General features: G+C 50.4%; 1 protein-coding gene across 2 annotated transcripts in view; it reads right to left on the bottom strand.

Annotated features, from left to right (window-relative positions):
- Positions 1-364: 364 nt before the first annotated feature.
- Positions 365-27,485, bottom strand: part of LOC147107909 (lipase member H-like) — a 69,447-nt gene continuing 42,326 nt past the window's right edge. The window contains exons 6-10 of one of the 2 annotated variants that reach the window (XM_086007297.1): positions 26,852-27,007; positions 23,660-23,752; positions 20,695-20,806; positions 7,661-7,834; positions 365-590 (exon numbers count right to left, since the gene is read on the bottom strand). In XM_086007297.1, coding sequence (XP_085863423.1) covers positions 503-590; positions 7,661-7,834; positions 20,695-20,806; positions 23,660-23,752; positions 26,852-27,007 — 623 coding nt within the window. In that variant the 3' untranslated portion in view covers positions 365-502. The remainder of the gene's footprint in view (positions 591-7,660; positions 7,835-20,694; positions 20,807-23,659; positions 23,753-26,851; positions 27,008-27,485) is intronic. The other variant, XM_086007298.1, reaches the window with a different exon arrangement.

The following is a 27,485-nucleotide window of genomic DNA, read 5'->3' as shown; positions in this document are numbered from 1 at the left end:
AATGGACTCCTCCTGTTCCTATGTTCCTGTGCATAGTTGAGGTTTCAACCAGTTCTGACCTAAAATGACAATCGGGGTCCTATTTACGCCAGAGGACTGCGATTTCCATATTAAAAGGGGCCCATCGCCTGAAACAGGCAGGTGCTTTGGACACCCATCGGTAGGACCACTTTCAAAAATGGCACCGGCTGCATGGCTGTTGTTAACGGGGCAGTGAGGCAACCGACCCCCCATTCTGAGGTCCCCCCCCAAGAGGAAAATCGACCCCTTCACGGTCTCAGGGCTGAAATGTAGTGCTGCAGATACAAGTTGGAAACATGGGTTTGCAAAAATGGCCAAAAGAGGAAGAACTCTCAGTCATTGGTTGGGTTGCAATGGGACTTTACTGGTCATTTTGGCATCAAACATAACAAGGAGCAGGGAGCGTTGACTATATACGGAGACATGTTGAAGAACAAGGGCTCAGGAACACACAGCAAGCAATGCAGGGAATGCCCGCACGCTACATTTCCTGCATCTGGCATTCGATTGGTCGAAACTCCTTTTCCACGTCCTTCTCTAGGGCGATATCGTACCTGCACACATGAGGCCTGTGAGCGAGAGAAGAGATCGAGGTTGTGATTTCAAATTGGTCCAGCACAGATTCACCAGAATGATACCGGGGCTAAAAGGGTTAAATTATGATTAGGCTTGTATTCCCTCGAGTTCAGAAGATTAAGGGGTGATCTCATCGAGGTATTTGAGATGATTAAAGGATTCAATACGGTAGAGAGAGAGAAACTATTTCCTCTGGTGGGGGGAGTCCAGAACAAGGGGGCAAAACCTTAAAATTAGAGCCAGGCCGTTCAGGGGTGAAGTCAGGAAGCACTTCTTCACACAAAGGGTGGTGGAAATCTGGAACTCTCTCCCCCAGAAAGCTGTTGAGGCTGGGGGTCAATTGAAAATTTCAGGTCTGAGATTGATAGATTTTTATTAGCCAAATAGTATTAAGGGTTACGGAACCGAGGCGGGTAGATGGAGTTAAGATACAGATCAGCCATGATCTCATTGAATGGAGGACAGGTGCAAAGGGCTGAATGACCTCCTCCTGTTCCTAATGCTCCCATGTTCACCATTGAGGTTAAATCGAGACTTAGAAGGCTCGATAGGGTAGATGCTGAGAGGCTGATTCCCCTGGCTAGAGAGTCTAGAACTATGGGTCATAGTCTCAGGATAAGGGGTCAGCCATTTAGGACTGAGATGAGGAAACATTTCTTCACTCTTCACTCAGAGGGTTGTGAATCTCTGGAATTCTCTATCCCAGAGGGCTGTGGAGGCTCAGTCGTTGAGTATATTTAAGACTGAGATCGATAGATTTTTGGATATTAAGGGAATCAAGGGATATGGGGATAGTGCAGGAAAGTGGAGTTGAGGCCGAAGATCAGCCATGATCTTATTGAATGGCGGAGCAGGCTCGAGGGGCCGAATGGCCGACTCCTGCTCCTAATTCTTATAACTCTGGTGATCTGCGGGCTGTCATAAAAACCCGACTGGTTCACTGAATTGGGACAGAGTATATGAGTAATTTGAGACATGATGTGTGGTAAGTGTAGCGTGATCGGGAGGAAGAGGTGACTTTGGACATATGGGCCTAGAAATTCAGTATAGCCACGTTTGGGGCGCTACAGCATGGCGTTCGCTAACTTTTGCGCCTGGCGCAACTTAGCGCCACCTTCGCCGATATTCAGTTGCATCGCCCCAAGAGGTTGGTGCTGCGCTAAAGCAAGCGATGCACGACTATCATTAGGCGCTAAGCCGGCGATCCAGGGCGCAAACACTGAAGGCGGGCGCAGCGCAGGTGCGGCGAGTTGCTCACTGAGGGCAGACAGTCAGGCGCCGGTCAGCAGTTAAAGGGGGAGGGTGGAATTGTTTGGCTGCCATGCCCTGCACACTGCAGCCCTAAGGCAAGGCCTGAACACTGCTTCTGGAACAGCTCCACGCCCAGGAGAATGGAGAAGGCCAGGGAGAGAGCGCAGCGCTTCGCCGAGGGTGACCTGAGGCTGCTGGTTGGCGCAGTGGACCGCAAGCACCATATCCTCTTCACTGAGGGTGGCAGGAGGCCGCTGCCCGCTGAATATCGGAAAGCATGGAGGGATGTGGCAAACAGGGTCATGTCCAACAGCGTGGTTGGCAGGACACCAACCCAGTGCAGGAAAAAATTCAACGACCTCACTCGGGTTGTCAGGGTGAGTACCCTTTCCAGTATCCTCCTCATCCCTGCATGTGCACCTCACTTTATGGTCAAAGGGGCCTGAAAGCCCTAATGGCCAGCCCTCATCCAGCAGCACTTGCGCATTCAGGACTTTAGACACTGTCAGGGCTATTCGACCATGGGAGGCAGTGCGGGCAAGATCAGGGCTTGACACTGTCAGGGCTAATCGACCATGGGAGGCAGTGCGGGCAAGATCAGGGCTTGACACTGTACTTAGAGGCTGTCCTTTCTCTTGCAGGCCAAGCTGGCGCATAACAGAAGACAGCAGCGACAGACCGGGGGAGGCCGTCCTGACCTGAAACAGCTGAGTGACCTCAAGCAGCGAGTGGAGCGGATCATGGCAGGCCGGCTGAGTGGCCCCGTCGCCACTGGAGATGCTGACCCTGTTCTGGGCACCAATGGTAAGGTCATCACCCTTTTGACCTCTCCCTTTCCACTTGCGCCTCACACCAGCATCCTTTGCCACTATCGAACCAATGCAGTGCACAGTAGCACTCATGCCTCCCTCACTGCCGCCCTGTCCTCACTCTAAAGAAACTCTTGTGCCTCCCTGCTTTCAGATGGTGACTCGCCAGGTAAGGAGGCGGCCCCTCAAGCTGGCACTGTGTCTGAGTCAGACATAGAGGAGGAGGAAGAGGAAACCAGACCATCAGGGACACCCTCAGCCAAGGCAGCCCATGGCCATGATGGTGACACGTCTTCCCTGGAGGGGAGCAGGGGGGAAGGGTCGGAGGATAGTGAAGCTCCGGGGACCAGCGGGCTGCAGCAACGCGGGAGGGGTGGGGAAGCTCAGCAGCCTTCTCCCCGGAGGGTGAGTGTGGCCTCCAGTCTTGCTACAGTGAGCGCAGAGAAGGTGCGGCTCCTAGCGGAAATGGGCGCCCAGGCTGAGCGCAGGCACACTGAGCTCATGGCTGCAGTGGCAAGGATGCCTGACTCCATAGAGTCACTGGCAAGGAGTGTGCAGGAATTCGGGGCAGCACAGGCCAGGAGTCTGCAACAATTCAGTGCAGCACAGGCTAGGAGTCTGCAGGACTTCGCGGCAGCACAGGCTAGGAGTCAGCAGGACTTTGCTGCTTCACAGGCGGCTTCTAGCCAAGTGCTCAGTTGTGCCGTGCATTCACTGGCTGCTGTCATGCAGACACAGACCAGGGCCACACGGGCACTAACTGCTGCCACACTCGCTGGATCGGCCAGGCATCGCCGGGGCACTCGCCGTGCCGCAACAGCCCAGCAGTCTGTGCCTCAGCAGATTGTTGCGCATGCTGCAGTGCTGGCCCGTGCGCGTGCCAATGTATCAGCTGACCAGGGAGTGCCTGTGATCTGTCAGGTTGGCAGCATTCCTGCAGCCAACACTGTCACTCCTCCATTGCAGCTGCCACCAGCCGTTGGGCAGACTGCTGCCGCCCAAGCAGAGTTGGAGCAGTCAGCAGCCGGCCCCTCCAGGCCCAGAGCTGGTCCAGGCCGACCCCCAAGGACATCTGCCGTCTCACCATCTGACCCTCAGCAGCCTTCCCCCAGCCTTGCTGCAGCCACTGGGGTCCCATTGAGGAGGAGCTGCAGGGCGGGTAGGGGCCAGTCACGGAAGCGAAACAGATCACCCTCGCAGGGGAAAAGTAGAAGGTGTGGCCAAATGTTTTGTTTCATATATAAAGGCCGAGACTGGTGTATTTGTTTCATATTTAAAGGCCGAGACTGGTATATTTGTTTTACTTATAAAGGCCGAGACTGCTGTATTTGTTTTATATTTAAAGGCCGAGACTGGTATATTTGTTTTACTTATAAAGGCCGAGACTGCTGTATTTGTGTTTTTGGGGGGGTTTCTCTCCATTAGTTTGTCATGTGGGAAGGGCACAGAGGTATCACAGTAAAAAATGTTCTTAAATCGCACTGTCCATGCTTTCTTTTGCAAGTCCTGGTTGCCCTGCTCGGCTGAGGGCTTGTGGAGCAGCTACATTCATCTTCTGCCATTGGCACAAGCCATTCCCTGAGAGGGGGCCTAGAACCGACTTGCAATAAGCCGCCGACGGGCGGCCCTTGCACTTTCTGCCTCCCTCCTGTGCTGGTCCTCTTCCTCCTCCTCCTCCTCCTCCTCCTCTGGTGGTCCTCCAATGTCTGCTGGCAGTGGCTGAGTCCTGCGGATAGCCAGGTTGTGCAGCATGCAGCACATGACAATGAAATGGGAGACTGGCTCAGGCGAGTACTGTAGGGCTCCCCCGGAACGATCCAGACAGCGGAACCGTTGCTTCAGCACGCCGATTGTTTGCTCAATGATGTTCCTGGTTGCTTGATGGCTGTCATTGTATCCCTCTTCAGCAGGGGTGCTGGGCGCACGGCGCGGGGTTATCAGCCAGGTGCACAAAGGATAGCCTTTGTCCCCGAGAAGCCATCCTCGTGGGTGAGGCTGGGCCTCGAACATGTCTGCCACAGAAGTCTGGCACAGGATGAAGGCATCGTGGCTGCTGCCTGGAAAGCGGGCATTGACAGCTAGGATGAGCTGCCTGTGGTCACACACCAACTGCACGTTGAGCGAATGATAGCCCTTCCAGTTGCGGTAATCCTTGGCATTCTCTAGAGGTGCCCGCAAAGCCACATGCGTGCAGTCAATGGCGCCCTGCACTATGGGGAAGCCTGCTAATGCTGCAAAGCCCATTGCACGCTCTTGCTGCTTGTCAACGGTCATGGGGAAGGAGATGAACTGACGTCTCCTTCTGAAAAGGGCATTGGTCACCTGGCGGATGCAGCAATGTACCGCGAACTGGGAGATGTTGGCAATGTCCCCAGCAGCGGATTGGAAGGAGCCGGTGGCATAGAAGTTGAGAGCCACCGTCACCTTCACTGCCACCAACAGAGACGTCCTGCTCCTCAGCTGTGGCTGCAGATCTCCGCGAAGCAGGTGGCAGATCTCAGTGACCACCACCCTTCTGTATTGTAGCCTCTGAACACACTGCTCCTCAGACATGTTCAGATATGAGAACTGCTGGCGGTATACCCTGGGTGGGTAAGGCCTCCTTTGCCGATGCCTGTTGGCCCTTCTCTGTCTGGCCATGACTGGCACTCTCTCACGGCGTCTCTGAGCCCTTTGAATGCAATGGAGAAGCCCAATGTTTCCACCCATTGCAGCCCCCATTATATGTTTCCAATCAATGCTATGACACTGAAGTTAAAGACAAGTGCAAAGCTCTGGCCTGAAGCCACAAGTACCTGTGCGAGTGTTGAACCAAACCAGAAAGCTCTCTACCTTTGTCTCTCTCCAAAGATCCGTCTCTCACAAAGAAGGAGTGGTGCAAAATGGCTGCCATTTATACTGCAGGAGGAGTCCCCTTTAATTAGCGCCCCCTGCGCCCCGCAGCGACTGGGAACCGTTCCCCTCTACCAGTCGCTAGGGGCGCCAGGTGCACAATAGGCCGGCGGCACTGAATTTCCGGTTCGGGGCGCACAAAGGGCGTTGCACCATGAAATGACGTCAGGATCTGCGCGCGCAGCTGAGCGCGTGCAAAGGTTTTGCGCCGCCGCTAAATCTTAACTGAAGTTCGTGAGAGGCGCAGATCGTGCCGCGCCCGGGCGCTAGCCACTTAGCGCCCCACTTCTCCTCCTCCTAAGGCGCTAGCAGCTGGCGCAAACAACTGAATTTCTAGGCCATGGTTCCTAAAGCTCTCCAACCACTGGGGGTTTTCCTCAGCTAATGTCTGGGTCTGCTGTCGACTAATTGATAGAGATTGATTGTTATGGTTAGTCAACAACTCCATTATTGTTGTATCGTGGATGGTAGAAGGCGAACTAGATGGACCTTGTTTTTTTCCCCCTAGCAATTCCTACGTCCTCCAGGGAAGGAAACCTGCCACCCCTATCTGGTCTGGCAATTCGGGATGGGCAATAAATGCTGGCCTTGCCAGCGATGCCCACAACCCATGAATGAATAAAGAAAAAATAAGTTTTATTTAATATTTGTACAAGGTCATATTTATTGACCACTGCTACTTGCCCTGAGAAGATGGTGGTGGGCCTTCTTCGAGTAATTTCAGAGGGCAGTTAAGAGTTAACCACATTGCTGTGGGTCTGGAGTCACATATCGGCCAGACCGGGTAAGGACGGCAGATTTCCTTCCCTAAAGGACATGAGTGAACCAGGTGGGTTTTTATGACAATCCGGTAGTTTCATGGTCACCATTACTGATACTAGCTTTTTATTCCAGATTTATTTAATTTACTGAATTTAAATTCCCCAGCTGCCGTGGTGGGATTTGAACTCACGTCTCTGGATCATTAGTCCAGTAACGGAATCACTGTGCTACCGTTCCCATATTTATGTGCTGCATAAATCTATGATTCTGAATATTTGCCCCCTTCCTTTTTAAAAGCTATTCCAGATTCTGCTCCCACCACTGCTTCTGGCCGGGCAGCCCATGTCCTTATGACCTTCTGCATAAAAAAACTCCCCAATTCGTATTTTTGTCAATTTATGATCTTTAGTTACGGACTCACCAACCAGTGGAAACAGTTCTTTCCAAATTACCTTATGGAAACCTCTCAATTTCAAACACCTCTATCAGACCTCCCCATAACCATTTCTGGTTTGATGAACTGAGTCTCAGTTTCTCTCGTCAATGAATGAATTTACTCGTCATTGACCAGGACTTAATCTATAAATAATTCTTGTAGCAGGTATTCAATTTCTTTCCCTCTTTTTTTCTTCGGTGCCTCCTGCTTTCTATCCTTTCTATCTGTTTTCATCCCTCTCTCTGCTTGGACTCACCAATCACCATCCCTTTAACCAATACCTTCCCATCCTTCCTCCCTCGCTCTGTCCATCTCTCCCCTCTCTTTATTATCTTCCACTCTTCTCTCTATCGCTCTGAATGACTCTTTCGATCCTTCTCTCTATTTCCTACATTACAACAGTGGCTACACTTCAAAAGGTACTTCATTGGCTGTGAGGTGCTTTGGGACGTTCTGAGGTTGTGAAAGGTGCTACAGGAAACTTTGTGCTATCTGGCACCCACTGGACCGAGCTGCTGCCGTTGCCTAAAAAGTGCTGTACTCTCCAGAGTTAATGTTGAGAGATACTTATCTCCGTATTTGACAACAAACACTGTTGCTTAGCAACAGCTTCTAAACACTCGGGTGTGGCCCTAAAGCTCTGTAGCTGAAGCTGTTGCTATAGCTACAGACCTTGCACAGTTTGACTGTTCAAACAAAGCAAAAAAAACAAACAAAAAGAATAAAAAACGGCTGCTGATTTTTGCCGGTGGCTCCAGATTGCCGGATAGCTCACCTCCGGATAGCACAAAGTTTCCTGTATATAAACACAAGTTCTTTCTTTCATCTTTCCATTATTTTATTCTCTTCCCTTTCTCTCTCTCTTCACCTGCCATGTCAAATGCTTAAGTTTACAAGAATCCCTGTCACCAACCTTTGGGGGTAGGTCAGTGACCTCAGCTGCATTCGAAGTATTCCCAGTTTCAGTTTGGGTTCCACCAGATTGGCTGAACTGAACATCAGTGAAACACTGGTGATATGTTCCAGGTCCTTATCAACACTTACAAGGAGGGTGACCTCCTTGAACCGTTTGAATGATTTCGCGTATCTGAAAGAAACAAAACAGAAATGTCGTCTTTCAAAAATAAACCCCGGGATCATCTATCAGGACACAAATAGCTGTAAACACAGGAGGGGAGTTGCTGTTTCAACGTGGCTGCTGTGGCTTTAGAATGCAAAGAATCGTCGGGGTAGAAATTGGTGTGCGCTGCACCTGTTTTTTCGGGTGTAAAACGGGCGGTAAACAGACCAATTTAGCAGTGAGACGTCCTGCGCCCAATCTGTGTCAGCATTTGTGGGGCCTATTTTTTTTAGGTGTCCTGGGCGTGTTGTAGATTCAATACGTAACTGCACAAGAAGAGATTGTTAAATTGTAAGTTGCAGATTGTGCTGGAGTAGGGATGCTCCTTATCATTATATCCATCAGGAAAGACTGAACAGGCTGTTTTCTCTAGAAAAGAGAAGACATGAGGGGTGACCTGACAGAGTTCTTTAAAATTATGAAGGGGGTTGATAGGTTGGACGTAGAGATGATGTTTCCATTTACAGTTTGGACCAGACCTTGGGTCCATAAATATAAGATAGTCACTAATAAATCCAATAGGGAATTCAGGAGAAACTTCTTTACTCAGAGAGTGGTGAGAATGTGGAACTCGCTACTTTATGGAGTAGTTGAGGCAAATAGTATAGATGCATTTAAGGGGAAGCTAGATAAATACATGAGGGAGAAAGGAATAGGAGGGTATGTTGATGGGGTTAGATGAAGATGCTGGAGAGAGAGGATGTCCTGGAGGGGTCAAGGACAGAATATTTATGGCTAGAGTTAAGAAATAATAGAGGTACCCCTACTAGTGGCAAAAATATGGAGGAGCAAATTTGCACAGAAATTACAAAGAGATGCAAGAACTATAGAGTAGTGATCATGGGGGACTTCAACTGTCCTAATATAGACTGGTGTGGGGGAACTACCAGAGGATTACGGACAATTGTATATAATTCCTTTTACAGCAATGTAGTACAGCTGGGGGCTGCACCTTTAATGTATCTGTTAACTGTACTAGGGCTTCTTTCCTGTACTCCGCGTGATGACGTCATGCCATCCGTCACGTGATCTCTCAACGGTGGGAAGAACGTGATGACGTCATGACGTCAGAGCTCGGAACCTTCTAGCAGTAGAGCTCGGAACCTGCTAGCAGTTGAGCTCGGAACCTGCTAGCAGTTGAGCTCGGAACCTTCTAGCAGTTTCCAGAGAGGCTTTCAAGCAGACCAGACCTATTTGCATTGTATCCTACAGTTTCCTGTACAGCTTCGTTTGTTCATTAAATTATATTGTTTTTGATTTTCTGAGTTGATCTCAATTCTTCGGCTAGGAACCCCAGTTCCTACATTGGTGACACCGATTTCTTCGAACAATTTTCGTTGAAGTTACATCATGGACACGAACGCCGTCACCCTCAAACTGCCGCAATTTTGGGAGCAACAGCCGGCCACGTGGTTTTTCCAGGCGGAAGCCCAATTTGCAATCCGGGGAGTAGCAGCGGATTTGACCCGTTATTATTACGTGGTCTCCGCCTGCGACAGCGCCACGGCCTCGTGGGTCGTCAGCCTCCTCGAGAGTCCACCGAACGATGGCAAGTACGAAGCTTTAAAAGCACGTTTACTGCAGATTTTCGGTCTGTCCAAGTCGGAGCGTGCTCGCAGACTTATCTCCGTGCCCGGCCTCGGGGACTCAAAACCCTCAGAGCTCATGAGCCAAATGCTCATGCTTTTGGGCTCGGAATCGCAATGTTTTCTGTTCCGCGAGCTGTTTCTCTGTCAACTACCAGAGCCAGTACAGACGGCCTTGGCCAATTCCGCGATCACGGATTGTGCTGAACTCGCCACGGAAGCGGATAAAATATTCACCGTCTCACAACAATCTTGTGCAGCCACAAGGCGCGCATCCCCCACAAGAGCGAATCCGACTCCGACTCCTGCAGGCTGGTGTGCATACCACGCTTGTTTCGGCATGAAGGCCAGAAATTGCCGTCCGCCCTGCAATTTCTCACCAAAAAAAAAACCTACCTCAAACCAGCGGTTTCTGAGAAGATCAATAAGGCCTAAGGCATGTGCCGGAGTTGCGATGGCCATCGGGTCCGCAGGGAAACACCTATACATTACAGACTCCCTGTCAGGGCGACGTTTTCTCTGTGATACTGGCTCCCAGTGCAGTATCCTACCAGCGTCGAAGCTAGATCTTCAATCCGGCGGTCAAGGTCCCCCCCTCGAGTCAGCCAATGGTGCGGCCATTCGCACGTTCGGAAAGCATAGGGTCCAGTTGAGTTTTGGCGGCCAACGTTTTGTTTGGGAGTTCATCACGGTGAAAGTCTGACAGGCCATCCTGGGGGCAGATTTCTTCTGCGCAAACGGGTTTCTCGTCGACGTCCGACACTGCCGGCTAATCAGTGCCTCCACTTTTCACTCGGTCCCCTGCCACCGAAGCACCGCGATGTCTTGGTCAGTTGCCTGTGCAGTCCCATCTCCAAATGAGTTCTCTCGTCTTCTCAGTGAGTTCCCTGAGCTCACCAGGCCCACATTTTCTTCTTCAGTCGCGAGGCACGGTGTGGCGCACCACATTACCACGACAGGATCCTCCGTTTATGCGAGAGCTCGAAGGCTGGAACCTGGTAAACTCGTGGCCACCAAGGCGGAGTTCCATACAATGGAACGCCTGGGTATTATTCGACGTTCGAATAGTCCTTGGTCCTCGCCATTACACATTGTTCCTAAGCCGGGCGGCGGATGGCGACCATGCAGCGACTACAGATGCCTGAATGATGCTACCACACCAGATCGGTACCCAATTCCTCACATTCAGGATTTTTCGGCCCATCTGGCAGGGAATTCCATCTTTTCCAAAGTAGACCTCGTCCGAGGCTATCATCAAGTGCCCGTGCATCCTCAGGACGTCCCCAAAACTGCCGTCATCACACCTTTCGGGCTTTTTGAGTTCCTTCGTATGCCATTTGGGCTGAAGAATGCAGCACAAGCCTTCCAACGTCTCATGGATTCCGTGTTGCGCGATCTGCCGTTCATCTTCGTCTACCTAGACGACATCCTTATTGCCAGTAACAGCACGAAAGAACACATTACACACTTGCGTATCCTTTTTTCTCATCTCAGCCAACATGGCCTTATTATCAACCCGGCCAAGTGCCAGTTTGGGTTGCACAGCATTGATTTCCTGGGACACAGAATCACTTCAGAAGGCGCCGTCTCGCTGGCCACGAAGGTGGAAGCAGTCACCTCGTTCCCTTTTCCTCAGACCGTCAGGGCCCTCCAGGAATTTCTGGGAATGGTCAATTTTTATCATCGGTTCGTCCCCAAGGCGGCATTGTTGATGCAACCTTTGTACGAGGCCCTCAGAGGTAAATCGGGCAAAGACCCAATCGATTGGACACCCCAGATGGACCAGGCTTTCCTCGACACTAAGAACGCTTTGGCTGCTGCGACCATGTTGGCACATCCCCTTCCAGGCGCAACCATTGCCCTTACCACCGACGCATCTGATTATGCCATCGGGGCAGTACAGGAGCAGTGGGTCAACGGCACATGGCAACCACTGGCTTTCTTCGGCCACCAATTGCGGAAGAACGAACGCAAGTATAGTACTTTTGATAGGGAGTTGCTGGCATTGTTTCTGGCCATCCGCCATTTTCGCTTCCTACTGGAAGGACGCCCATTCACAGCTTTTGTAGACCACAAGCCACTTACTTTTGCGATGGCCAAGACAGCAGAACCATGGTCAGCATGGCAACAACGTCATCTTACGTACATATCTGAATTTACAACCGACATACAACATGTCTCGGGCAAAGACAACCTGGTGGCGGATTGTCTCTCCCGCACCCAGCTCCACGCAATACACCTGGGAGTCGACTATGTTGGTTTGGCAAAAGAACAGAAGGCAGACCCTGAAGTGCAGGCATACCGGATCGCACCTTCCAGCTTACAAGTGGCTGATGTCAGTTTCCAGGCCGCAGGGACCACACTCCTGTGTGACATCTCGATGGGCATCCCACGTCCAATCGTTCCAGTCGAATGGCGCAGGAGAATTTTCGACACTATCCACGGGTTGTCACACCCTGGCATGAGAGCGTCACAACGACTCATGGCAAAGAAATTCGTCTGGAAGGGCATGCATCTCGACGTCCGTGACTGGACCAATACCTGCGTGAGTTGCCAGAAGTCCAAGATACAACGCCATGTTAAGGCCCCAGTCGCTACTTTTTCGGTTCCGGAGCGTCGATTCGACCATGTGCACGTGGACCTGGTTGGTCCTCTCCCTTCCTCTCGCGGGTACACTCACCTCCTCACCGTGGTAGACCGCACCACCAGGTGGCCAGAGGCAATTCCTTTGGTTGCCACCACAGCGGCAGACGTCTCCAGAGCCTTCATCTCATCGTGGGTAGCTCGGTTCGGGATACCGGCTGACATCTCCTCCGACTGGGGGCCTCAATTTACCTCTGAGCTTTGGAACGCCGTAGCTCAAGGTTTGGGCACCAAGCTTCATCGTACCACCACCTACCATCCACAGGCGAACGGTCTGTGTGAAAGATTCCACAGGTCCCTTAAAGCCGCACTGCGTGCTAGTCTCCGTGGGCCTAGTTGGGTGGACAGGCTCCCTTGGGTGCTGCTAGGTCTTCGCACGGCGCCTAAGGATGACCTGCATTCTTCTTCAGCAGAGCTGGTTTACGGCCAACCACTCAGAGTGCCTGGCCATTTTCTTCCTCCTCACACGGAACCCTGGTCCCCAGCTCAGCAGCTCGTCAGCCACCAGGAATTTCATCCCAGTGCCTACGTCGCATCATGACCTGCAGCGCTCCCATGTCCCGGTGGATCTTAAGAGTGCAGAATATGTGTTCATTCGGCAGGATGCTCACAAAAACCCGCTCAAACCACCTTACACAGGTCCATTCCGCGTCATCTCGTCAGGTGACAAGTCCTTCACAGTCGACGTCGGCGGTAAGCCTGACCACATCTCCATCGACCGGTTGAATCCGGCGCATCTGGATCAGAGCGAACCAGTCGTCACCGCTCAGCCGCCTCGTCGTGGTCGTCCACCGTCGACTGCCGGTCCAGTACAGCCACAGTCATCCGCCGAGTCGCCAGTGCCCGCCTCACCGGGTCGACCACAGCTGGCCTCTTCTTCTCCTCCGCCTGCGGCGTCATCCCAACCACAGCCAACGGCCAGTTTCGTCTTTGTGGTAAACCACTGTTATAACCTGTCTGTGTCTGTATGTGTATTCCACTAGGTACAGGTCTGGACATGCCTCGGCTGACTCCTCCCACTATTCCAGGTATATAAGTGACTACCTCTCAGTCCCTTAGTATTGTGGACGGGTCGACCACTCGAGACAAGACCTTCATTCTTTAGTTAATAAAAGCCTGATTGTTACTCGCTCAACCTGTCTTTTGAGTAATTGATGGCGCATCAATTTTATTAACTAAATTTTTTATAATGGAGAAGATCCTCACACCAGCATGCCTGGACCTGGACAGTCGGGAAGCGGACGCTTCCACCAAGTTTGCTCACTGGCTCACGTGCTTCGAGACATTCCTGACTGCCTCCACTGCAGTCGAAACGGATGCGGACAAACTGTCTGTCCTGTTCTCCAAGGTGAACCACCGAGTGTACTCAGTCATCCGGGATGCGACCTCGTACACAGCCGCCCTCCAGCTCCTCAAGACCCAGTACACGCGCCCTGTGAACGAAGTATACGCTAGGCACCTTCTGGGGAGTCGCAAGCAACAACCTGGGGAATCGACTGAGGAATACCTCCAAGCACTGTCTGTGCTTGGCCGGGCCTGTGGGTGTAAGGCGGTAACGCCCACTAAGTACACGGAGGAACTGATCCGGGATGCCTTCGTAGCGGGCCACAGGTCCAACTACACCCGACAGCGACTGCTGGAGCAGAGTGACCTCACCCTCGACAAAGCCTCCGACATCGCACTAACGCTGGACGCAGCCTTCCGGGGCATGGATGCCTACTCCTCTGCACCGTGGACGCCGCGGGGAACGACAACCTGGGACACGGTAGGACAGCCCCATAGCACTGTGCCACCCCAGCCACAGCCCAACAACGGCCCAACTACCGCAGCAGTGTCCCAAGGCCAGACAGCAGTATCCCAAGGCCAGAAATGCTACTTCTGTGGCCAGGCCAAACACCCCAGAGCGCGCTGCCCGGCGAAGAATGCGACCTGCTCGGGCTGCGGGAAAAAGGGACACTACGCCAGCGTCTGCAAGGCCAAAGCCACCCCGAACGCCAGCAGCGCCGCGTGTGGGCCGTGCGGGCTGCCATCTTGGGCCTCCCCAGCCATGTGCGAACCACCGCAGCAGCAGCCATCTTGGATGACTCCAGCCACATGGGAATCATGGACGCCGCCATCTTGGACACCAGCCGGGACGCAGCAGATCGCCAACCCCCCGCCATCTGATACTCGCAGCGACACACCGACCCCTACGCTGGCCTCTGTGACGCTGGACCAAACGAGACCGCACCAGCTAGCTCGGTCCAAAATGGACGTTAAGGTAAACGGCCATGCAATAAACTGCCTTTTTGACTCCGGGAGCACAGAGAGCTTCATCCACCCCGACACGGTGCGGCGTTGCTCTCTCCCAGTCCTGCCTGCGCACCAGCGGATTTCTATGGCCTCCGAGTCCCAGTCAGCGGACATCGGCGGCTACTGCGTGGTGACACTAGTAGTAGACGGGACTGTGTTCAATAATTTTAAATTTCTGGTCCTGCCCGACCTCTGCACTGCCGTTCTACTGGGGTTGGATTTCCAGTGCCACCTCAAAAGCATTACGATGGCGTACGGTGGCCCCCTCCCCCCACTCACAGTCCGCAGCCAGCAGCCTCCAAATTGCCCGCCGCGCACCAGATGCAACCTCTCCACACTCAGAGTCCCACCCCCCCCCCCCACTGTTTGCTAACCTCACCCCCGACTGTAAGCCCATCGCCACAAAGAGCAGGCGATACAGTGCCGGGGACAGGGTTTTCATCAAAACCGAAGTGGAACGGCTCCTGCAGGAGGGGATTATTGAGGGCAGCTCCAGCCCCTGGCGAGCCCAGGTTGTAGTCGTTAAGACCGGCGAGAAACAACGCCTGGTCATCGACTACAGCCAAACAATAAACCGCTACACTCTGCTGGACGCCTACCCACTACCCCGCATAGCTGACATGGTCAACCAGATCGCGCAGTACCGCGTCTTTTCGACCATTGACCTGAAATCAGCGTACCACCAGCTCCCCATCAGCCCTGAAGACCGCCAGTATACTGCTTTTGAGGCAAACGGCCGCCTCTATCACTTCCTTAGGGTTCCCTTCGGCGTTACTAACGGGGTCTCCATCTTCCAAAGGGAGATGGACCGGATGGTCGATCAAAACGAGCTGCAGGCCACTTTCCCTTACCTAGATAATGTGACCATCTGCGGCCATGACTTGCAGGACCATGACGCAAACCTCGAGAAATTCCTCCGCACCGCCCAACTCCTGAACCTGACATATAACAAGGAGAAGTGCATATTCCGCACAGACCGCCTCGCCATCCTTGGCTGTGTTGTGGAACACAGGGTCATCGGTCCCGACCCGGACCGGATGCGTCCCCTTATGGAACTCCCACTGCCCCACTGCCTAAAAGCTCTGAAGCGGTGCCTAGGGTTTTTTTCCTACTACGCTCAGTGGGTCCCCTACTATGCAGACAAAGCCCGTCCACTGATCAAGTCCACCTCTTTTCCCTTGGCGGCAGAGGCCTGCTTAGCCTTCCACCGTATCAAGGAAGACATTGCCAAAGCCACCATGCACGCAGTGGACGAATCCATCCCCTTCCAGGTGGATAGCGATGCATCCGACTTCGCTCTGGCCGCCACCCTTAATCAGGCAGGGAGACCTGTGGCATTCTTCTCACGAACCCTCCAGGGCCCGGAGACCAGACACTCCGCGATCGAGAAGGAGGCCCAAGCTATCGTGGAGGCTGTGCGTCATTGGAGGCACTACCTGGCCGGAAAACGATTTACCCTGCTCACTGACCAGCGTTCAGTTGCTTTTATGTTCAACAACAAGCAGAGGGGCAAAATCAAAAATGACAAGATCTTGAGGTGGAGAATCGAACTTTCCACCTACAATTACGAGATCTTGTACCGGCCTGGGAAGCTCAATGAACCCCCAGATGCCCTATCGCGTGGCACCTGCGCCAGCGCGCAGATCGATAGGCTGAGGACCCTCCACAATGACCTCTGCCACCCGGGGGTCACCAGGTTCTTCCACTTCATCAAGGCCCGCAACCTGCCTTACTCCATCGAGGAGGTCAGGACCATGACCAAGGACTGCCAAGTCTGCGCTGAGTGCAAACCGCACTTTTATAGACCAGACAGAGCCCACCTGATAAAAGCCACTCGCCCTTTCGAACGCCTGAGTGTCGATTTCAAAGGGCCTCTCCCCTCCTCCGACCGCAATGTGTACTTCCTCAACATCATTGACGGGTACTCCCGGTTCCCGTTCGCTATCCCCTGCCCGGACATGACCAGTGCCACGGTCATTAAATCTCTGAACAGCCTCTTCACCCTGTTCGGTTTCCCCAGCTATATCCATAGCGACCGGGGCTCATCGTTTATGAGCGACGAACTCCGCCAGTACCTGCTCGCTAGGGGTATAGCCACAAGCAGGACCACCAGTTACAACCCCTGGGGGAACGGACAGGTGGAAAGAGAGAATGCAACAGTTTGGAAGGCCGCCCTACTAGCCTTAAAGTCTAGGGGCCTTCCGACCTCCCGCTGGCAGGAGGTACTCCCCGATGCGCTCCACTCGATTCGGTCACTGCTCTGCACTGCCACCAATGCCACCCCTCACGAGAAAATGTTTGTCTTCCCAAGGAAGTCCACATCGGGGACATCGTTACCGCCATGGCTGACGTCCCCAGGGCCGGTACTACTGAGAAGACACGTGAGGGCCAATAAAACGGACCCCCTGGTCGAGAGGGTCGACCTCCTCCACGCCAACCCCCAGTACGCTTACATTGCGTACCCGGACGGGCGGGAGGACACAGTCTCCATACGAGACCTCGCACCCTCGGGGACCGCTGTAACCCACTACCCATTACCACCCCCCCCCACGACCCGATATACAACCCCAGCAGCCGGCTCGCCTTGGACCGTCACCCACGAGGACTACACTCCAGGGCCCCAGCCTACACGGGACGCGACGCCGGAAGCTCCACCACCCCTGCCGTCGCCACGTCGATCACAGCGGCAGACAAGACCTCCGGAGAGACTCCAATACGCGAACTTTTAAATACACTTCACCCCGCCGGACTCATTTTTAAACAAGGGGTGAATGTGGTAAACCACTGTTATACCTGTCTGTATGTGTATGTGTCTTCCACTAGGTACAGGTCTGGACATGCCTCGGCTGACTCCTCCCACTATTCCAGGTATATAAGTGACTACCTCTCAGTCCCTTAGTATTGTGGATGGGTCGACCACTCGAGACAAGACCTTCATTCTTTAGTTAATAAAAGCCTGATTGTTACTCGCTTAACCTCAGTCTTTTGAGTAATTGATGGCGCATCAGTCTTCTAGCGCTCCGTTCCAGCTGCCGGGGTATCGCAGTCGGTCGGACAGACTCGTCAGACCCCCTTCTCGCCTTACCTTCTCTGTTAAAAGCAATTCTGGGGGGCGCATGTGGCAGAACCACCAGAGGATTACGGACAATTGTATATAATTCCTTTTACAGCAATGTAGTACAGCTGGGGGCTGCACCTTTAATGTATCTGTTAACTGTACTGGGGCTTCTTTCCTGTACTCCGCGTGATAACGTCATGCCGTCCGTCACGTGATCTCTCAACGGCGGGAAGAACGTGATGGCGTCATGACGTCAGAGCTCGGAACCTTCTAGCAGTAGAGCTTGGAACCTTCTAGCAGTTGAGCTCGGAACCTGCTAGCAGTTGAGCTCGGAACCTTCTAGCAGTTTCCAGCAAGGCTTTCAAGCAGACCAGACCTATTTGCATTGTATCCTACAGTTTCCTGTGCAGCTTCGTTTGTTCATTAAATTTTATTGTTTTTGATTTTCTGAGTCGATCTCAATTCTTCGGCTAGGAACCCCAGTTCCTACACTGGGATAGTAATAGTGTTAAGGGCAGAGAAGGGGAAGAATTTCTGAAGTGTGTTCAGGAGAACTTTCTTGATCAGTACGTTTCTGGCCCAAAAAGGAAGGAGACATTGCTGGATCTGGTTCTGGGGAATGAGGTAGGTCAAGTGGAGCAAGTATCAGTAGGTGAACATTTAGGGAACAGTGATCATAGAATCATAAGGTTATGGAACAGGACAGGGAGCAATCTAGAGTAAAAGTACTTAATTGGAGGAAGGCCAATTTCAGTGGGATGAGAATAGATCTGGCCCGGGTAAATTGCAATCAAAGATTGGCAGGCAAAACTGTATTTGAACAATGGGCTGCCTTTCAAGAGGAAATAGTTCGGGTACAGTCGAGGTACATTCCCACTAGGGGGAAAGGTAGGGCAACTAAAGTCAGAGCTCCCTGGACGACGAAAGAGATAGAGAGTAAGATGAAGCAGAAAAAGAGCGCGTATGACAGATGTCAGGTCGAGAATACATCTGAGAATCAGGCTAAATAAAGAAAGTTCAGAGGAGAAGTGAAAAAGAAAATAAGAGGGGCAAAGAGAGGGTATGAGAATAGAATGGCAGCCAACATAAAAGGTAATCCAAAAGTCTTCTACAGGCATATAAATAGTAAAAGGATAGTAAGAAGAGGGGTGGGGCCGATTAGGGACCAAAAAGGAGACCTATGCATGGAGGCAGAGGGTATGGCTGAGGTACTAAATGAGTACTTTGCATCTGTCTTCACCAAGGAAGAAGATGCTGCCAAAGTCATAGTGAAGGAGGAGGTAGAGGAGATACTGGATGGGATAAAAATTGATAAAGAGGAGGTACTAGAAAGGCTGGCTGTACTTAAAGTAAATAAGTCACCAGGACCAGATGGGATGCATCCTAGGACGCTGAGGGAAGTGATGGAAGAAATCACGGAGGTACTGGCCATAATCTTCCAATCCTCCTTAGAAATGGGGGTGGTGCCAGAGGATTGGAGAATTGCAAATGTTACACCATTGTTCAAAAAAAGGTACTGTATAAGGATAAACCCAGCAACTACAGGCCAGTCAGTTTAACGTTGGTAGTGGGGAAGCTTTTAGGAACAATAATCAGGGACAAAATTAACAGTCACTTGGACAAGTGTGGATTAATTAAGGAAAGCCAGCATGGATTTGTTGAAGGCAAATCGTGTTTAACCAAATTGATCGAGTTCTTTGATGAGGGTAATGCAGTTGACGTGGTGTACATGGATTTCCAAAAGGCGTTCGACAAAGTGCCACATAATAGTCTTGCCAGCAAAGTTGAAGCCCATGGAATAAAAGGGATAGTGGCTGCATGGATACAAAATTGGCTAAGTGACAGGAAACAGAGAGTAGTGGTGAGCGGTTGTTTTTCGGACTGGAGGAAGGTATACAGTGGTGTTCCCCAGGGGTCGGTTCTAGGACCACTGCTTTTCTTGACATATATTAATGACTTGGATGTGGGTGTACAGGGCACAATTTCAAAAATTGCAGATGACACAAAACTTGGAAGTATAGTGAATAGTGAGGAGGATAGTGATAGACCTCAGGAAGACATAGACAGGCTGGTGGAATGGACGGACACGTGGCAGATGAAATTTAATGCAGAAAAATGCGAAGTGATACATTTTGGTAGAAAGAATGAAGAGGGGAAATATAAACTAAAGGGTACAATCCTAAAAGTGGGTGCATGAACAGAGAGACCTGGGGGTATATGTGCACAAATCGTCGAAGGTGGCAGGGCAAGTTGAGAAAGCGGTTAAAAAAGCTTATGGGATCCTGAGCTTCATAAATATAGGCATAGAGTACAAAAGCAAGGAAGTTATGATGAACCTTTATAAAACACTGGTTTGGCCTCAACTGGAGTATTGTGTCCAATTCTGAGCACCGCACTTTAGGAAGGATGTGAAGGCCTGAGAGAGGGTGCAGAAAAGATTTACGAGAATGATTCCAGGGATGAGGGACTTCAGTTACGTGGATAGGCTGGAGAAGTTGGGATTGTTCTCCTTAGAGCAGAGAAGAGTGAGAGGAAATTTGATAGAGGTGTTCAAAATCATGAGGGGTCTGGAGAGAGTAGATAGAGAGAAACTGTTCCGATTGGCGGAAGGGTCGAGAACCAGAGGGCACAGATTTAAGGTGATTGGCAGAAGAACCAAAGGCGACAGAAGAAAAAAAAAATTATGCAGCGAGTGGTTATGATCTGGAATTCACTGCCTGAAAGGGTGGTGGAGGCAGACTCAATTGTGGCTTTCAAAAAGCACCTGAAAGAAATATATTTGCAGGTCTACGGGGAAAGGGCGGAGGAGTGGGACTAGCTGAGATGCTCTTGCAGAGAGCTGGCACGGGCTCGACGGGCCGAATGGCCTCCTTCTGTGCTGTAACCACTCTGTGATTCTATGATTTTATGAAGTAGGGTGGGAGAAGGCTCGTGTACCGACATGGACCAATTGAGCCGAATGGCCTGTTCCTGTGATGTAAATACTATGCAATTATTACCAGTGTACTGAAATAAAGAGGACGATATCTGCACATATATCACTTTGTGGTGTTAGCTGTTGCTGTTGCTATGTTCTGTGTCACTGCACGTGCTCTTGCATTGCCTCACAGCAGTGAGACCGTCCAAATGAAATGAGGGGTGCAATACAAAAATGAATAAAAAGACAATTGATGCCTCTGGGGAAAGTTCCTCTGTGATGGAAGTTTCCAAGTGGACGGTCCATTTGTAACTATGCTCAGTGTACTCACTGATTGGCTTCCGATTTGGCCACGGTTCCATTTTCTCCAGTTAGCCCAATTGTAATGTAACCTCTTCTGGTATTTTGGTTCCAAGTGACGATGTCCAAAAGGTAATGGTACACTGCACGATGAGAAGAAAGAAAGAATATTTAAACACACAGTTCTGCTCTCCATATTACAAGAACGATATAGAGGCACTGGAGAAGGTGCAAAAAAAAGATTTAGAAGGATCGTACCAGAACTGAGAGGTTATACTTAACAGGAAAGACTGAACAGGCTGGGGCTCTTTTCTCTGGAAAAGAGAAGACTGAGGGGGTGACCTGATCTTTAAGATTATGAAGGGGTTCGATGGGGTAGACGTAGAGAAAGATGTTTCCACTTCTGGGGGAATCCAAAACTAGTGGTCCTCGATATAATATAGTCACTGATGACCCGGAATTTGTGGTGGGTAATAACGGCGAACAAACAGCATTCGCTGTCACTACCCCTCTGAAACTGACCGCAACTTCAGGATGTAGCGCTTATATATCTAAATGCAGAAATCCTGAAGTTGCGGTCAGTGGTTGCGCGGTGGCCTCCACCGCCCACAGCCGGCAATCAGTGTAATCAGTGAAACTGACAAAAACTTGGGCCTTTACGTGATAATATCCCCGTTAAACACCCCTTTCAATGTTAGTCCTTGTTGGGTTAGGTGTAACTGGATTTTTAACAGTGTATTGACTGCTAAACAAAGGTAATGGCCCAGAAAACTAATTTTAAGTTTGTGGGGTGTCAAATATCTCCGTTATGATAAAAATTACAATTTTTAAGAAACTTAAAATAAAATTTTTATATTTTTTAACAGTTTGTTCATACTTATTTCAGGTTTGCCTTTTCTCCATGAGAGAGCCCCAATCTTTGTTTTGCTCTCTGTAACATTTTTAAAAATCAGAATAAAATCAGCTTCTTCACTTCCTGGTTCCCTATCTATGAGAATTCTGCATTGTGATTGGCTGCTTATAAGAACATAAGAAATAAGAGCAGGAGTCGGCCAAATGGCCCCTCGAGCCCGCTCCGCCATTCACTAAGATCATGGCTGATCATCGACCTCAACTCCACTTTCCTGCCCGATCTCCATATCCCTCGATTTCCCTAGAGTCCAAAAATCTATCGATCTCAGCCTTGAATATACTCAACGACTCAGCCTCCACAGCCCTCTGGGACAGAGAATTCCAAAGATTCACAACCCTCTGAGTGAAGGAATTCCTCCTCATCTCAGTCTTAAACAGCTGACCCCTTATCCTGAGACTATGCCCCCTAGTTCTAGACTCTCCAGCCAGGGGGAAACAACCTCTCAGCATCTACCCTGGCAATCGCCCTCAGAATCTTGTATGTTTCAGTGAGATCACCTCTCATTCTTCTAAACTCCAGAGAGTATCGGCCCATTCTACACAATCTCTCCTCATAGGACAGCCCTCTCATCCCAGGAATCAATCTAGTGAAGCTTCGTTGCACCGCCTCCAAGGCAAGTACAACCTTCCTTAGATAAGGAGACCAAAACTGTGCACAGTGCTCCAGGTGTGGTCTCACCAAGGCCCTGTACAATTGTAGCAGGACTTCCTTACTCTTATACTCCAACCCCCTTGCAATAAAGACCAACATGCCATTTGCCTTCCTTATTGCTTGCTGTACCTGCATGCTCGCTTTCTGTGTTTCTTGCACGAGGACACCCAAATCTCTCTGAACACCAACGTTTGAAAGTTTCTCACCATTTAAAAAATATTCTGTTTTCTATTCTTCCTACCAAAGTGAATAACCTCACATTTCCCCACATTATACTCCATCTGCCACCTTACTGCCCACTCACTTAACCTGTCTGTATCTCTTTGCAGACTCTTTGTGTTCTCCTCACAGTTTACTGTCCCACAGCTTGTTGATGTCACAGCAGAGCGCGCTAAGGATTCCCCATTATATGGCACTGCAATCTCTTACGTGTCGAAAAAGCCAAACCTCTCGCCACACAGGGATTGCAAGATCTCTGTGGGCAGCTTTCTTCAGGGCCAGTGATGAACGCCTTTGCCGGGGGGAGGAGGGGTGCGATGGGGGGGGGGTCGCTTTTTTACACTATGGAAAATAGAATTGGGGGATAAGTTATCAGGGAAGATGACCAGAATAGACAGTGTAAATGTGTTTAAGATAATCGGATGTATTTCTCGGAAGAGAAAAGATTGAGGGATAGGGTGAGAAGGTGGGTAGGTGGGATTGAGGGATATGGGGAGAAGGTGGGTAGGTGGGTTGAGGAATATGGGGAGGTGGGTAGGTGGGATTGAGGGATATGGGGAGAAGGTGGGTAGGTGGGATTGAGGGATAGGGGAGAAGGTGGGTAGGTGGGATTGAGGGATAGGGGGAGAAGGTGGGTAGGTGGGATTGAGGGATAGGGGAGAAGGTGGGTAGGTGGGATTGAGGGATAGGGGGAGAAGGTGGGTAGGTGGGGTTGAGGGATAGGGGAGAAGGTGGGTAGGTGGGATTGAGGGATAGGGGAAGAAGGTGGGTAGGTGGGATTGAGGGATAGGGGAGAAGGTGGGTAGGTGGGATTGAGGGATAGGGGAAGAAGGTGGGTAGGTGGGGTTGAGGGATATGGGGAGAAGGTGGGTGGGTGGGATTGAGGGATGGGGAGAAGGTGGGAAGGTGGGATTGAGGGATATGGGGAGAAGGTGGGAAGGTGGGATTGAGGGATAGGGGAGAAGGTGGGAAGGTGGGATTGAGGGATAGGGGAGAAGGTGGGAAGGTGGGATTGAGGGATATGGGGAGAAGGTGGGTAGGTGGGATTGAAATATATAAGAAAGTGGGTAGGTGGATGTGAGTGATATGGTGAGAAGGTGGGTGAGGTTGGTCCATGATAAAAGCGAAGGGTTGTTGGGCCTTTTCCTGTTCCTAAAAGTTCTTGTGTTCTGATGTTCTTACAGTGCAAAATACACATTAGAAAACTACTTACTGCAAAATGGTTCTTCTGTGGATGTTTGAAAGAACACCTTATTTGGAAACTTCATTACACTGCTGGTGTTTTTCCACTTGTCAATGTGGTACCCTGCATTCCAGTGTGGAGAAGTTGAACATTGAGGATTAGTGAAGGATAAACAAGGAGCAGCCAATGGCGAATAACAGTGTCTATTGCATGGGATATACCAAATTACAGATCAGATCTCAGGGCTCCTCACAGTATAGCCTGCTTATGCTACATGTGAATATTTCTAAACTAAATGAAAGCCTTGCATTTATACAGTGCTTTCCACGATCTCAGGACGTCCCAAAGTGCTTTACAGCCAATGAGGTGCTTTTGAAGCGCAGTCACTGTTGTAATGTAGGAAACGCGGCAGCCAATTTGTGCACAGCAAGCTCCCACAAACAGCAATGTGATAATGACCAGATCATCTGTTTTAGTGATGTTGGTTGAGGGATAAATATTGGCCCCAGGACAGCGGGGAGAACTCCCCCTGTCCTTCTTCAAATAATGCCGTGGTACCTTTCACGTGCACCTGAGAGGGCAGACGGGGCCTCAGTTTAACGTCTCATTCAAAAGATGGCTCCTCTGACAGTGCAGCACTCCCTCAGTACTGCAGTGAAATGCCAGCCTAGATTAAATGCACAGTGGGGCTCGAACCCATGATTTTCTACCTCAGGGGCAAGAGTGCTACCAACTGAGCCAAGCTGACACTCTTGAAAGGTATTCTGATTTTGCACAATGCTCAGAGACAGACCAGCAGGTCCTAGTTCGATCGGGTCTGTGCGGAGTAAGCTGATCACAGCTGATGCAGCAGTAGGGAGCGCTCACTGCACTTGGGTTGGGGAAGGGATAACATGTTAGTCAGCAGGCCCCCCCCCCCATTCTTGACTGCTTTCCACTCAGCCCTACTGAAAAATGAGCATAACTAGACATTCTTATTATGAACACAGATAGCTTCTAGCTAGTTATTTATTCAGTACACGTTCTCTAGGTACAGTATCTGTAGAGATGCAGCATGTGTGCTCCTGTGTGCAGGCTGCCATCTTGACTGCTGCCTTGTGGGTAGCCTAGTGCCTCATGGGTAATGTAGTCTTACTATATATACAGCTGGGTAGTCACAGAAATCACAGAAGTCACAGAAACGCCACAGTGCAGATAGAGGCCATTTCGGCCCATCGAGCCTGCACTGACACATATACCACCCAATCCCCGTAACCCCTACACCAACACATATCCCACCCTATCCCTGTAACCCCATGTATTTAATCCCCCTAACATTAAGGGTCAATTTATCATAGCCAATCAACCTAACCCGCACATCTTTGGACTGTGGGAGGAAACCGGAGCACCCGGAGGAAACCCACGCAAACACGGGGAGAATGTGCAAACTCCACACAGACAGTCACCCGAGGCTGAATTCGAACCCGGGTCCCTGGCGCTGTGAGGCAACAGTGCTAACCACTATGCCACTAGTGTAGTCTTGTACATACATACAGCTATATCCAGCTCTACACAGCTCTACGGCTCCACCTAGTGTCCACTATAGAATGACATGTTATTGATCGTTACAAGTCAGCAGGCCCCCCCCCCCATTCTTGACTGCTTTCCACTCAGCCCTACTGAAAAATGAGCACATGTGATCAACAGGTAAGAACTAGAACTAGGGGGGCATAGGCTCAGGATAAAGGGGTCGGCCATTTAAGATTGCGATGAGGAGAAATGTCTTCACTCAGAGGGTTGTGAATCTTTGGAATTCTCTACCATAGAGGGCTGTGGAGGCTCAGTCGTTGAGTATATTCAAGACTGAGATCGATAGATTTTTGGACTCTAAGAGAATGAAGGGATATGGGGATAGGGCGAGAAGGTGGAGTTGATCAGCCATGATCTTATTGAATGGCAGAGCAGGCTCTGTATGGCCTACTCCTGCTCCTAGTTTTTACGTTCTGTTCTAATTACAGGGTCGAGCTCGATTGTGGTGCCCAGCACACACTATAGAATCATAGAAACACATAGCAGAGAAAGAGGCCATTCGGCCCATCGTGCCTCTGCCAACAATTTGGAAGGGCTCTCCAATTAGACCCACTCTCCCCCGCTCTTTCCCCATAGCCCTGCAGATTTTTCCTTTCAAGTATTTATCCAGCTATTGAATCTGCATACATCGTCCTTTCATGCAGCACGTTGAAGATCATAACTCGCGGTGCAAACAAAATTTTCCTCATCTCCCATAACAACAGAAAATGTTGGAAACACTCAGCAGGCCAGGCAGCATCCGTGGAGAGAGAAACAGAGTTAACGTTTCAGGTAACTCTGTTTCTCTCTCCACGGATGCTGCCTGGCCTGCTGAGTGTTTCCAGCATTTTCTGTTGTTATTTCAGATTTCCAGCATCCGCAGTATTTTGCTATTGTCTACTCATCTACCCCCTGGTTCATTTGCCAATTATCTTCAATCTGTGTCCTCTGGTTACCGACCCTCCTGCCACTGGAAACAGTTTCTCCCTATCTACTCTATCAAAACCATTCATAATTTTGAACACCTCTATTAAATCTCCCCTCTTAAACCTCTATTAAAAGTCCCACTCCAGAGACTTGAGCACCAAAATCTAGGCTGACGCTCCAGTGCAGTGCTGAGGGAGTGCTGCACTGTCGGAGGTGCCGTCTTTTGGATCAGATGTTAAACCGAGGCCCCGTTTGCCCTCTCAGGTGGATGTAAAAGATCCCGCGGTCACTATTTTGAAGAAGAGCGGGGGAGTTCTCCCCGGTGTGCTGGGCCAATATTTATCCCACAATCAACCTCGCTAAAATGGATTATTTGGTCATTATCACATTGCTGTTTGTGGGAGCTTGCTGTGAGCAAATTGGCTGCCGCGTTTCCCACATCACAACAGTGACTACACTTCAAAAAGTACCTCATTGTCTGTAAAGCGCTTTGGGACGTCCTGAGGTCGTGAAAGACACTAAAAAAATGCAAGATCTTTCTTTTTCTTTTCTCTGCTCGAAGGAGAACACGCTCTAGTCTCTGCACTCTTGTCCCTATCTGGGTTGACACATTAAGGTTGGGTGAGGGGGAGCAGAAGGTGACTAGTCCCTATGGAACCCATACCCCAACAAGAATCAGTGCTGGCGGGTAAGAAGAGGAGATAACTGGCCAAATCAAAAAATATGCTCCAGAAAGATCTTTCTTACCAAATATAGGATAGGTACTATCACGCTGTGTGCAACTGGCATCCAGGAATTCTTTGTACGATGCACAAGGATAAGTGGTGATATTACAGCTTGAGGTCATGGAGTTTATATACAGATAGACAGATCTTTGATGGTCGCACACCACATACTTTTTTCCTGGAGGTAACACAATAGTTAAACAAAGGCACGTGCAAGAAAAGCAGAGAAGTGATGTTAAACTTGTACCGACCCTTGGTTAGACCACACTTGGAGTACTGCGTACAGTCCTGGCCGCCATATTACTAAAACAAATATAGAGGCACTGGAGAAGGTGCAAAAAAAAAGGATTTACAAGAATGATACCACATCTGAGAGGTTCTACCTATCAGGAAAGATTGAACAGGCTGGGGCTCTTTCCTCTAGAAAAGAGAAGGCTGAGGGGTGATCTAATAGAGACCTTTAAAATTATGAAAGGGTTTGATAAGGTAGACGTAGATAAGACGTTTCCACTTGTGGGGCAGTCCAAAACTAGGGGCCATAAATATAAGATAGTCACTAATAAATCCAATAGGGAATTCAGGAGAAACTTCTTTACCCAGAGTGTGGAGAGAATGTGGAACTCGCTGCCACAGGGAGTGGTTGAAGCAAATAGTAT

Source organism: Somniosus microcephalus, chromosome 14 (assembly GCF_052327205.1).
Source record: "Somniosus microcephalus isolate GS21.2 chromosome 14, FLI_Smic_1.0, whole genome shotgun sequence".
Lineage (NCBI taxonomy): Eukaryota > Metazoa > Chordata > Chondrichthyes > Squaliformes > Somniosidae > Somniosus > Somniosus microcephalus.
Note: the sequence above shows the minus strand (reverse complement) of the source record. Positions and strands in the feature narration are given on the sequence as shown.